The sequence below is a fragment of the Penicillium psychrosexuale genome (genome assembly GCF_028828465.1).
Source record: "Penicillium psychrosexuale strain IBT 29551 chromosome Unknown utg000002l, whole genome shotgun sequence".
Taxonomy (NCBI): domain Eukaryota; kingdom Fungi; phylum Ascomycota; class Eurotiomycetes; order Eurotiales; family Aspergillaceae; genus Penicillium; species Penicillium psychrosexuale.
The window spans coordinates 2986662-2999691 of record NW_026643187.1 but is presented as its reverse complement, the minus strand read 5'-3'; the positions used below and the strand labels follow the sequence as shown (position 1 = coordinate 2999691).

Below are 13030 nucleotides of genomic sequence, written 5' to 3'. Positions count from 1 at the left end.
AGCACCAAGCCAACGAAAACAATAAGTGACAGAGAAAGGAACAAAAGATAACACCATGCCAAGAAGACCAGAAAAAGCAAAAGATTAAACTCAGTGGCAATTGAAACAGCGAGGGTGTCAGTCGGGAAAGGCGTGAATGACAGGAATCCTCAGAGGGCTGCAGCCTGACACAGTCAGGCGCAGGGTTGGGCTCAATATCATCGAGATGAAGGAGAGCGAGAGCAAGATTGACATGATAAACTCGTAATTATGGACAGGAAAAGAAGTTGAATGTCGGCCCCTCGGGAATTAGCGTGTGTAGAGAGAGGGGAAACCTGCCCATAAGGAATTTAAGGGTGCTCAGTCATGAAAGGGAAACCAAGGATTATCATGAACCGTGCAAATGCAAAATTCAGTCGTGGGATCATCAAAGGTCAACGGTTGCGTAACACCGTTGAACTTCCAAGGCGCCGAGAAATGAGGTGCAAGAGGTGGGATGCATTATGGGGAGGGAAGCAATGGCAGAACATCTAATAAGTTTCGTAGTCATCGGCCCACTCGGTGTCACTGCCAGCAACGCGCAGGACCTGCCCGGGATGCGGACCTTCTGGACTGACACTGCGAATACCCTTGGTCTTTTTGCCAGTGAGATCCGATCCATCCTCGGGTGCAAATCGTTTTCCTCCGTTTGCGGCACGGAGTTTGGAATAGTAAATGTCACTGGGATCGGCTTCTGATCCCGAGCCGTCCTCGAAAGTCTCCCAATTTTCAGATCCAGAGGTTGTTGTGTTGACTGTAGAGGAGTTGGAGACTTGGCGGGCAGCTGGCGGTGGAGCTGCGTGGTGTAGGTAAGGGTTAGGTCGTGGGAACACTTGGCTAGAGTTCAAAGACAGTGACGACTGTGAAGAGTGAGATGAATGGGAGAATCCAGTAGATCTTTGAGAGTTGGAGAATCCCGAAGTGCTCATGAAAGATCGCTGCCGGTCATCATAAACGTCTTCCGGGCTAACAGGCCGCACATAGGCACTAGACATGGCGCTATTGCAGCGCGGTGGCTCCATAAGGTGGCTGAATCGGTCTTCCCTTGACTCAATCGTCAACGCACGCATCCGTGGGGGAGGTCCACGAGGGGGCTGCATCTTTCCATTAAGTGTACCAGACGAGTAGGCGCCGGGCTGCATACGACGCTCAGGGGAGTTGGTTCCAAGGGGCATGTTTCCCAGCGGGACACGGGCGGGAAGCTTCGAAGGAGATGTTGCACCGGCTCTTGAGGTGGCACCGGCTCTAGAGGCACCGTAGCCAATGGTGTTGTGTTTAACTGGGCCGCTGCTAGTAGGAGTCTTGGTGGCTGAGCGGGGGGAGGCAGGCCTCTCATGGAGCTTGCAGGGCGGGCGGGTGGGTTTTGTCTCATTGCGCTTGCTTTGGTAGCTGAGGGTGTTGCAGATGGTGTCTTTGAGCGTGGTGGAAGCATTGACTTTACAGGTGTCAACAAATCAAGATATCGCTCTCCGTGCACTAGGAAGGGTCGGCCAAATTCGTCTTCCCAATATTCCAACTCCTTCCGCAGGTCAGCTTCAAGTTTCGGCAATTCTTTGGCGATTCTCTTGCGCATCTTCTCCTCCCTCAAGAGCTTTCCAGGATCACGCTTCTCTCCCTTGTTCCCGCGGCCCATGAGGCGGGATGCATCTTGGCTTGATGTTTCAAGTGCCTCGCGATCTGTCAAAAGAGTGCGGTGTCTGTCAATCATTTCGAGAGTAGGAGCGCGCTGCTCCTTAAGAGCTTCCAGTCGTGTAATTTCGGCCTCGTGAGCCTCAAGCAAAGCATCGCTGCACACATCGGAGAATGCAGGTGTGAAATCGAGCATTTCCTCTTCGGAGAAGAAAAGAGTGTCCCATAATTCCTGCAATCGGCATCGAGCATCCTCCACAAAGAGGTGGAGATTCTGTCTCTTAAGTTCGTTGAGGCGTGTCAACTCCTCTTCGAGGTCATTGATTATGCGCAAACCGCAGCCACGGTTCGCAGCCAGGAATGCCTTGCGATCCGCCTCCTCCACACCAAAGCGATCCCAAAGAGAGATTACGGTAGCTCTGAGGTCGTTGATCTTGCGCTCGCGGCTTTTCTTTTCTTCCACCAATTTATTGCGCTTGGAAATTAGGTTGCCGACATCATCTTCATGTAGCCCCAGTTGCTCAGGGGAATCGCGATAACACTTCACGATAGTGGAATCTGTTTGCGCCTGGGGTGTTCCGAGCTCGGCCCAGAGCTTGATCATTTCTTCGCAGGCAGATTGGACTTTGGCAATGCGGCGGTGGTACTCTTCGTAGACATGAGTGAATTCGGCATCCAATGCGGTCACATACATAGGCGAAAGGTCGAAGCTCGGGGGAATCGAGGACCCTGGTGCAGTAGGAGGAAGTTCCAGCTTAACAAATGATGGCTCGAGGTGAGAGGAGTAAGATTCAAGCGCGTCCACAAGTTCTATTGAATGTCAGTAAAGGGGCATCAGCGACACACCACACAGATAAGACTCACTCTTAACCTGCTCAAAGCGTTCCCGATGCAGCTTGCTCATCGAGTCGTTCTTCTCGCGCAAGAATGCAATACATTTGTTAAGTGGGTAAGTGACACGAAGGTCGTCGCGGTTAAGCTCGTATTGGCCATTGGCCCGTTCATCGCTCAGGGACGATTCCATTTGTTGAATAGCTGTAATGAGACGTTCCGCTTCTTGCGTCATATCTTCTCTCTCCCTAGAAATAGGATTAGCAAGCCTCCAATGGGTCTGTTTATGGATGCGACTCACTCATCAACAACCTTCAGATGATTGTTCAAGGTCTCTGACAGGGCGCTGAAGAGCTGTATCACTCTGTTAGCCACGCGACAATGCCATTGTTATACCAGAGAGCAAGCTTACCTCTGCTTCACGAGACTCGCGCTCCCGCGCAGGAACTCCAATTTCGTCGTAAATACCATGGAGCTGGGCGACGATGTTGTTGACCTGAGTGGTCAGGTAGCTGGTATCTACCGCCATTGTAATGAAAGTCCCTTAATGGAGGTGACAAAAGTCGAGGTTGATAACAAAATATTGTATGAACGATACAATGCCGAGCGAAGCTGCGACAGGGTGATCAATGTCGGGATCAAAACAGGAGAGCCTGACACACAGGGTTCTCAGCACACAAGGTGCGACGGAAATAAACGAAAGTGGAGGTTTGCGAAAGCACTTAGGGCAGCCACATAGGAAAGCGAACAACACTGTTGTTTATGAGGGGGGGCGTACGGAGATCGCAGATGATAGATAACATCAAGTTTCGTAAGGCGTAAGTGGGTGGGTGTTTTGGGTGAGACCGTCGTCAAGGGCAACAGCTGACTCAGCAAGCCCCACCGCCCGATACTGCCAATCAATGAACAACCCCACGGCCTTCTCTACTTCATGCATTCAGCTCTGATACTATTTATTCTCCGATCCTTGCAGAACTCACATTATCACCCGAGTCCTTGCCTTAAAGTACTCTGATCCTTGCGATACATTGTTTACCATTCGACTGTCTTCTCTTCTCTATCCCATCCACCCAAAATGCAGGCTGCCCAGCAGGCCTGGGGTGAGTACCTCCATACCGATATGAGCCAGCTTGTAATTAACTGATGTCCCCGCACAGAGCTGGAGAATGCGATAAGCGTATTTGATCCTCAACGAGACGCCCTCTACGAATACAATGCCGATACAGAAAAAGCCCTCAACGAGGAGCGACCATGGGCCACCGACCCATACTATTTCAAGCACGTCCGAATCTCCGCTTCGGCACTATTGAAGATGGTGATGCATGCCCGCTCGGGTGGCTCACTAGAGATTATGGGTCTGATGCAAGGCTACATCCTACCGAACACCTTCGTGGTGACAGATGCGTTCCGGCTGCCAGTCGAAGGCACCGAAACCCGAGTGAATGCGCAGGACGAGGCAAACGAGTACATGGTATCATATCTCCAGTCGTGTCGAGACTCGGGGCGGATGGAGAATGCTGTCGGATGGTATCACAGTCACCCGGGTTATGGGTGCTGGCTGTCTGGGATTGATGTGGCCACTCAACAAACACAGCAAATGACTGGACCGTTTGTCGCCGTTGTCATCGACCCGGACCGTACCATCTCCGCGGGTCGCGTTGAGATCGGCGCTTTCCGCACATTTCCATCGAACTTTACCCCGCAGAAGGAGGCTCATGAGGATGACGAGTATCAGACTATCCCGCTCGGGAAGGCAGAGGACTTCGGTGCGCATGCCAATCAATACTACTCTCTTGATGTCAGTCATTTCAAAAGCACCCTTGATACGGAAATATTGTCCCTTCTATGGAACAAGTACTGGGTCGCGACTCTCAGCCAGAGCCCGCTATTCACCTCTCGTGATTTCGGTAACAAGCAGATCATGGATCTCAGTCAAAAAGTGCGCAAAGCCGCACGTGGAATGGAGGCCACCGGCTCGAGAGCCGGTGGCGTCAACAGCAAAGATCAACAGCTGGATAAGGTTGTCCGCGGCGGACAGCGGGTTGTTGCGGAGGAAGTGAAGGGTCTCATAGCATCCGAAACAAAGATGAAACTGTTTTACGGCATCGGAAACCAAACTCCTTTGACAGAGTGATCCAGCTCAGATGATGAGGGGTCCTCAATCCCAAAATATTGACATGACTGCCACGCTTTTTACTTAGCTTGAACTGTTGTATTTGGAGCTCAGCGGGGTGATATCACCATATTCGCTGGAATTTCTCGGGGCTTGCTATGTGCGGCGATCTTTCTCGATCCATGATCATAGAATATCTAAAATTGCAGTTCCTGGAAATGAATGAATTTACGACTTCATGTCTCACCTTTTATAGGCGTCCCAAGCAAGGGCAACAAAGGCAAATACTGGCCCTGTCTTAGGGTGGTGTCCACGGTAGTAAATCCGCTAGCCTAAGAATCTATGACAATCCAAGGTAATCAATCTCTATTGGCGCGGAATACGCAATATTCCGGGCAGGAATCGAACAAGTAGTGGAACACTGTATGTAATGGAGTGGAAAGTACCAAATCAACTCCACCGGGTAACATCGATCAGACAGGAACAAAAGTCTCGAGTCATTCGTGAAGTTCATTATTCAGAATACAGCGTAGAGAGAAAAGGCCTGAAAAGAAAAAAGCAGGTCGCCCTAACCTGGCGACAACACAAGGGGATATGTTGAAAAAGGAAACAAAAAAATGAAACTGAAATCCAAGGCAAAATACGCCGAGAAAATGGCCAGGATATGTCACAGTCAGTACAAAGAAGAGGTGAGTTTGAGATGGCCACAGAGGCAGTTAACCTCATCGGGGAGATAAGAGATGAAAGAAGGAAACAAGGGGGAAATAAACAAGAAATCCGAACCAATCGAACAGCTCTATTGCGCTATATCGAGAATCAACATACGGAGTACTCCGTATTCGCCGGTGCAATGATAAATGCCGAGACCGAAGGTAACTGCATCGAGAATAAGTGTTCACATGTGTGGGTCTTTGAGAGACATTCACATGCATGCGATAGATCAACCTGCAAGTATCCCTGAAAGGTGAGATCTGAGAGGTGAGAAGGTGAGGTAGTGTGGAGACTAGGATAGCCTGAACGATCACGAGGTGGTGAAACACGAACGTCGATTGGAGCGCGAATGGCGCATTTGTCGAACCTGTTTGGTGGCGCGCCGCGGGATGTAACTCGACAGGGATCTTCACGGGTTACAAGAAGCCGGACTCAGATAGTAATCTACGAGATTCAGAATCCAAAACGGTTAGTCTCAACAGCCGAACAGTTTTGAGAGAAAGAAAAAAAAAAGAAAGCAGAGTTGTCGTTGTCTTGGCCCCCAGAAAAAAGAGAATAGGTCAAATTTGGGTATCGCCGGGCAAATGCCAAACGCCAGTTTTTAAGAAAAAGAAAAAACAAGATTATCGCAAAACAGCAACGGTGGATGCAAACAACAAGGAGCTCTTGTCTCTGCTTGAGGCTTCAGCATACCTTGCAATCTTTTCATCCTCGCGCTCCCTAGGCTCGATTTCCAGACTTCGTTCGTACATGTCGTGTACATCGCCAGCACCTTGGAGGTTACTGAGAATGTAATCTTGAAGTTCGCCGACGGGTTGCAAAAGATAAGGCACATTCTGGTATTGCTGGATATCCCGAATGACCTCTGCAGTCTTAGCCCGCTTATTGAAGTTGATCAATTCTGATGGTGTTAGAGACGGAATACCGTCTTCAATGAAGGTCAAATCTGTAAGATAGACACCTACGATGTGTTAGTCAAATCAAAGGGGTGAGATGCTCCAAGACATTCTGCTTGAAATGGTTGTGATGCATACCGAAGAATGGAATACAGGGCGGGTTAGCGAGATGTAGGGTTTCTCGATATTCGCCAAAGTTCTTCGTACTAGCCATAAGCCGACGCATCTGTTCCAAAACAGCGGACGTGCGTCCGCTAACCTGGCCCCATGTCCTACCTAGACGATGAATGGGTGCAGTTCCAAGAGCCGAAATGATGGATGTCAGGGTAGAATAATTGTTCAGGTTGCGACATTTCTGTATAGTCGAGTTAGTAAGGCCAAGATCAAAGAGATATAAAAAATACATACATCAGCCACGTTCACAAAGTGTTTGATGACCACAACGCGCTTCTTGACATCGCCTTGAGCGAGAATCATTTCAGCGACCCAGTTAGTAAGCTGGTTCGAGTGAAGAATCAAGGCCTTGACATTGGGAGATGGTTCTGGCTCATCGGGGCCGACCTTCTTCTGCCATGTCTTGTTCAAACACTCAGTGGGCCGGATTTTGGAGTAGAGGCGCGACTCAATGATGGTCAACTGCCGAGCAAACTCCGTCGGATCAATGTCGAGGAACTTCAACTTCTTCATATTCTTAGGGATAATTGGTGTTGGTGCGGCGGTGCTCTGAGTTGGAACAAGGCGCTTGACGGTTGTGTCTTGTCCTCGAAGTCGTTGTTCGATCACGGCCAATAATGTAGGGGTTCCTGGCGTTTTTGTAGTAGCAATTGAGTCGCTGGTAAAGGTATGGACACGCCGCAGGAGGTCCATGTGCAGTTCATCATTAGGCTCCATCCAGAAGTGATCGAACCAACTCTTAAGAATGTTGACGACACGGAATCTAATCGGCTTCTGTTTCCGATCAATCCACATTTGCATGTCATCTTGATTCAAGCCAAATGGAGGCTGAACGTTAAATCGCTGGACAAGCAATTCAAATAGTTCGGTGGCAGTCGTGAAAGAGCGATAGGTGAGGAGGAAGGTGTTGTTGAAGGATGCATCAAGCTTATCGTGGCGGGTGAGGTGTTCAACCAATCCCGCGAGTGTTCCACATTTGAGGATTGGCAGGTCTCCCTTGTTATCGTAGAACACTTCGCCTTCATGGGCCATTTTCAAGAACCAGGGAGTCTCTTCTGGCTCGCGGACTGGCTCACGGATTGGCTCTCGCGTGATAGCTGTTGGGGGTGCCTGGCCAAAGAATCGTTGGGCCTTGTCCATATTTCTTCGTACTTTATCGGTGCCACCTTCCTTTTCAGGGGCGTAGGAGGATGGAATTCCGATTGACTCTGCAATCTTGGCCATGGACTCGCCTCGGCTATGCATCTTCTTGAACGACTCATCATCCGATTCCTGGCGGCTACCACGTCGTAGAGATGATACTGGCTCGGTGGGGATTTGCTCAAGGAGCAGCGACAGCGAGAAACCAATCTGGGAGACATAGTTCTCCAACTGCCTGGCGATGCCTCGCACGGCATTCACACGATCGTCGAGAGAATTACCACGAAGCTCAGCCCACTCATCGGCCAGAGGGGCGGACACTGCTTGACAGCTCAGGACGAAATCTCCAATAGCATCATAGGCTCTCTGCTTTTGCAAGCTAAAGTCTACTAGCTGGGGGTTCTGGAAGCTGGTACCCAACGGAGCTAAATTCATCGACTCGACAGAAGAGATCCATGGGCGAAACTGTTCAATGACCTTGATTGCAGCAGCGGAGATTGCATCCGCAATATCTGCATGTTCCTGCGCTGTGACGATCTTCCGGTTTAGAACCAGCCGTTCTTCTAGTCGCCGAATGCTACCAACAAAAGATCTCCTGAGTATGTCGATTGAATCCAAAAACGCAGTGTCAAGAGAGACCGATGGCTCTGCTCGCGAGTCCCCTCCATCCGGGACAAGGAATGATGTCGGACCTGAAGTATGCAAAGAAACACCGTTGTTCTGCCAGCTACCACCGGAAGAGCTACCACTGACGAAGCCAGGCACAATGCGATGAATCACATCTCCGCGCTGTTGTTGTGCCACTTCCACGTAGCCATACACACCCTGCATAACTCCGTCGGCCTCCTGCAAGCATTTATTGGCCGAGTCGGCACCAGGCCAATCAGCGGCAGCAATGTGTGATGAAAGAACCAGCTTCGAGAATTTGGACATCATGTCCCGGAAATAAGGATATAGGGCCTTGTTTGTGGAAATGATAGATGGGTTGCCAGAGTGGTTATCCGTGGTGTCAGATCCAGCAGCGAGCAGCATGCGAAGATGGTCGGATATGTCTTCGGCCTTTCTTACATACTCTGCACGCTCACCTTTGAAAAGCGTTTGGCGATAAGCTTCCACGGCGTGCCGCATATTATCCACAAGCAAAGGCCAGGTTATTGGTGGTGCGAAGCCATCGTCGACAAAGTGCTGAGGAGGGTAGGAAATAGAAGGTCTCGAATAGCTTTCGGTCATAGATGTGCTGGTACTGTTTCCGCCCAGGCTGTATGATTTTTGCGGGCGCTTGTTCGGCGGGTGCGGCATTTTGAAATCTTTAGATCCTGGGGCGTACAACGAATCCATAGACGTGGCGGGGGATATCCCGTCCATCACGGACTGGCGTCGGCGAGAAATCGAGCCATGCGAGCCTAACATCAATGATTCTCCTTCGGCCTCCGATGCAGAGCCATCGTACTCGTCTTCATCTCGCTCAAAACCACGGGCCATCATCTCCGGGGGTGGCCGTGTCTGGTCGGGGACATAGAAATTATTTCGATCTCGCGGGCCGGGTTCGATTGTTGCGGTCGGGTTTTCGAAAGGGAGCTCCATGGTGGAATATCCGGTGAGGGTATTGAAGTAGAAAAGACGGCCGTCCGGTGTCGCCTGGGGGATCCAGAATGCGGCCTCTTCCTGCTCCTTGGGCGCTGCGACTCCCTCCATAGGAAGAATCGGCTGTGGGTCTCGAGCGTTGTCATCGGCGTGCACTTCATCCTCGTCATGTCCATCGCCATATTCATCTTCAAGTCCGGAGTCCGCGCCGAGCTCGGTTTCGAGGTGGGTGTGTGCGAACTGGTTGGTGAAATCGTCCGCTTCCGTGAGTGGGGTACAATAGTTACTTGGGAACCAGCCTCGAACATCATCGATTACCCCATCCCACCATCCGGTTTCTAGCTGGTTGAGGACCTGAATAATGTCGCCACGGCGGAAACTCAGGCTAGTGTGATCGTCGGCATCATAGTCGTACATGGCCCGTACGAAGAGCGCGGGGGGCTCCGGGCTGACCGCATATCCAGAGGCCATTTTGCTCGGGGAATGGTTGATGTGGTTGAAATCTCGTGATACACTGTTTCCCCGACCGCGATAGCGGGATAGGGCTGTGGGCGTGGTCACTTGTTCGTCGGTGTACTCGAATGCGGTCGCAACAGATCCGGATTTGGCCAGCGCAGTAGTGTCGACAGCTAAATCTGCCGCGCGAATCCCAAACATCGGTGACTCACAGGGCCACAGTCCAGAGAGCTTCTGGAGGGGTTGAGGGGGGGGTGGTTTGAGCTCAATATCCGCTCATGACTATATTCGACGTTGAGGCGAGGGAAGCAGAGTCACTTTTTACCCAGACTAAAAAAAGACCTTGCGTAGTCAAAGAACAAGAATCCAGCACAGCGGATTATGCCATCAACGAGTTATAACAAAAGCAATGGGGAAATGGAAGTGGGATTGAATTAGGGGAAGTTGCACCAGGTGGAGGCGGGACGGGCGCATGCAATACCGGTATTAATACACGATGGAGCCCATGGAAAGGCTGTTTTGAGGGGGATCCAGCGGAAAGATACCATGTGATTACAATACCATACATCCTCATGAAATATTCAATGTTTCTATCTTTGCATGAACACGACGTCCAATGACACCAAGATGAGATACTGTCAATTATAGACTTGCATATCCACAGTCTTACAGGTACCACATCCCATTTGACATGATGTGACTCTAACTTGCATTTGACATAGCTTTTAGGAAGTTCAAGTCTGGGCCCTTGGACTAATGGGGGCAACTGTCCGTGTGTTGGTCCTGGGGACATCTAGAGCCCCAGACTAATTTATTATTACATACTTGGTTCTGCGTCTTTCTTTCACAGCATGACGTTCCCCACTGTCTGTGTGTCTGTGTGTGACGAAATATCCACGCTTATAACAGCCGGGTGTACCTAGGCATGCTGATAGGGTCACATTTTGCCTATACGGGTTCAAGCAGTCACCCTGGTTAGGTACATGTGTATATTGTACCATGTAGTTCCACATATAACCTCAAAATCGGTGGTAGAGGTAAGAATATTAGAAAATACTCCGTGAAAGACTGGTCCATGGCCCACAAAGACAAATTCGACTATGGTTATTGGTGGTTTGGCACATGGAGACATCTATCAATTTGCAATGAAGAACGACATGGGATCACCGAGCTGCAAGTTTCCTAGATTTGACACATTATATGTACTCCGTAACTTAACTCCTACTATCTCCATTCAATAATTGATCAAGGATATCCTAGCTTGAACCAGTAAGGGGATCCAAAAACTACTGCGTTATGTACCTCGGGGAGCCGATATGCGCAAACCCGACAACCTTGTCTCAGTAAGAATGAACGATAGGGTCCATATGCTCGATATCCAACAAGACCAGATGCCCAGGCCCAGAGTGACGAAAGACACTTTTGTTATCTTCGTTGTTTCTATTATAGCATCCATGGAACTCTTTCAGACAATCGGAAAAGATGTCTATTATTCTCTAATCAATAGGCGCTAAAATAGTTCTAGAAGGCGGTTTTTAATATATTTAATTTCGAGCTACTCTAAAGTGGATTTTCCAAGTTCCCACTTTCCACAATCGGATATCCTGGCGCTCGTCCCCGGTACCATACATAACAGCATACAACAATGTAGGTACATATGTTGTACGGAGTACACATGATATACACGTAATAGCCAAAACAGGCCAATGAAGTCCCGTGGTTGATGTAAGTGTGGATAGACAAGAGGGTCGGTGATATATTACTGCATGGCATGCAGCCTCGTTCCTAACGCCAGCTTTCAAGACTAACTCCTTAGAGGTAAAACTTTGTTATGTACGATGTTTCCCAACGCATATGGACTTTATAGAATGCTATACATCGTACAGAGTACTCCGTATGTTGTACATATGCGATCAGAATCCTTTGGCTTCTCGGATGAGGCGTACTGACAGCATATGGCATGATCTGAACAGCTAATCCAAATACTTCAACCATGGTACGGAGTATTCCGTAAATCTCCACCTGGGCAATTGTTATTTCTGCATGAAACTCCCTGCGTATCGAGAACCTTTCAAAGTAAGCTTCGACCCTGATAGGTTACGTAGTGTAAGACCGTTGGTTATCAATTCAAGGCCATGCACAATGGACCCGAGGGTTTGGGAACTTATCCACTCAACGGACCGTTTCTTCGCGTGGGGATGAGTAGCATTGAGAAGGTTGTGTGCTCATGGGCGACGCGTAATGCTCTGCGGACAAGGTTCGGCGTCTCATGCATTATGGAGGATTAATGCCATATTCGACATACTCAAAGCAAATCAGGATTCAAAGTTGTAGTAGCATTGTATCATTACAACACGCTGTAGAACTCGGTCCGCTTCTATCGAGGCGAGAAAGTCCATGCAATGTAGCTGGAAGTTGTCTCTTGAGCAAGCCCTAGAGGTGCATTGTACGCAAGTTGTTCCTTGGGCATATTAACCTGCGTCTGAAGATAGTATTTTGTGCCCATGTGAGCATATGTATACATGCTCCTCGTCGTGGAATCCAGTGTATCTGAGAGCTATTAATATCGGATGAAGCGGAGCGCCAATTCAGGGGACAGTTTCTGATTAGGTTTATACGATTTACCAACATCGATCAGGGTCTCGACTTGGGACCAACCTCTACATTACTTTCGTTTCCCGTCGAGTATATGGTGCAATCGAAGGTATCATGGGACAATAGATAGAAGGATCTATGTGTTGACAAGAAAATAGGTTGAAGATATTCGACCTTAGTTATAGATATATATTGATATATTTCTAGCCAATAACATCACATATTTTGAGCCCTATTAAGATCAACCTCAAAACTACAGAATAAACAGACATGAGACATCAAGAAACAGCACAATCGGACTCACGTAAAGTTCCACATAACTAGCATACGTTTTACTTGGTATACTTTTACCAGAATAGCTCTCTATCACCTTCCCGATTAGGAGAATGAGCTGAAACCATATCTTAAGTATGCAAGTGCATAAAGGTTACCACTATCTCAATATCCTATTCCTGTTGAATTCCAAATTCCAAGTACCTAATAAATCCCCTCATTCTTCAAAGTACGATATATCTAACTACGGATGGAGTACTCCGTACGGAAAATGTTATAGAAAGCGAGCGAGAACGAGACTAAGAAATCCAATAAACCAAGAGGCGCCTAGACCTTCGGAGTAAGCTGTATACGGAGTACTCCTCCAGGGCAAGCCCGATAGCAACTCAAACGGGCTTCAAATTAAAAAATTGCCACGACGCTCGTTCCTTGTTCCTTGCAGCCGGCCAGTCGCAGGAACCCAGACGACATCATCACCTCACAAGCCGCCCCAGCCGGAGAGATTCTCACCTGCCGAGACCCAATCCTGCCGCTCGGTGCAGCGCACACCCAATAGCGACACGATCCCACCCTCTTGTTTACCCGGAGTCCTGGGTCTCCGATGATCATT

The 13030-nt window shown here is 49.1% G+C and overlaps 4 protein-coding genes across 4 annotated transcripts; 2 read left to right on the top strand and 2 right to left on the bottom strand.

Moving 5' to 3' along the window:
- Window positions 1–509: 509 nt before the first annotated feature.
- On the bottom strand, window positions 510–3007 carry N7518_002318 (putative microtubule associated protein (Ase1); the record flags this gene model as incomplete). The annotated part of the gene is made up of 5 exons (XM_057183246.1): window positions 510–1407; window positions 1455–2457; window positions 2512–2726; window positions 2780–2832; window positions 2891–3007. The coding sequence occupies 5 exons, from the start codon at window positions 3005–3007 to the stop codon at window positions 510–512; spliced, it is 2286 nt and encodes a 761-aa protein (XP_057044696.1).
- A 546-nt stretch (window positions 3008–3553) lies between these two features.
- On the top strand, window positions 3554–4612 carry N7518_002317 (Mov34/MPN/PAD-1 family protein; the record flags this gene model as incomplete). Its single annotated transcript, XM_057183245.1, has 2 exons — window positions 3554–3578; window positions 3636–4612. 2 exons carry the CDS (start codon window positions 3554–3556, stop codon window positions 4610–4612), a joined length of 1002 nt encoding a protein of 333 aa, XP_057044695.1.
- A 1313-nt stretch (window positions 4613–5925) lies between these two features.
- Window positions 5926–9753, bottom strand: N7518_002316 (putative cell division control protein Cdc25; the record flags this gene model as incomplete). The annotated part of the gene is made up of 3 exons (XM_057183244.1): window positions 5926–6263; window positions 6337–6553; window positions 6607–9753. 3 exons carry the CDS (start codon window positions 9751–9753, stop codon window positions 5926–5928), a joined length of 3702 nt encoding a protein of 1233 aa, XP_057044694.1.
- A 650-nt stretch (window positions 9754–10403) lies between these two features.
- Window positions 10404–10738, top strand: N7518_002315 (uncharacterized protein; the record flags this gene model as incomplete). Its single annotated transcript, XM_057183243.1, has 3 exons — window positions 10404–10430; window positions 10462–10526; window positions 10558–10738. The coding sequence occupies 3 exons, from the start codon at window positions 10404–10406 to the stop codon at window positions 10736–10738; spliced, it is 273 nt and encodes a 90-aa protein (XP_057044693.1).
- Window positions 10739–13030: the final 2292 nt, after the last annotated feature.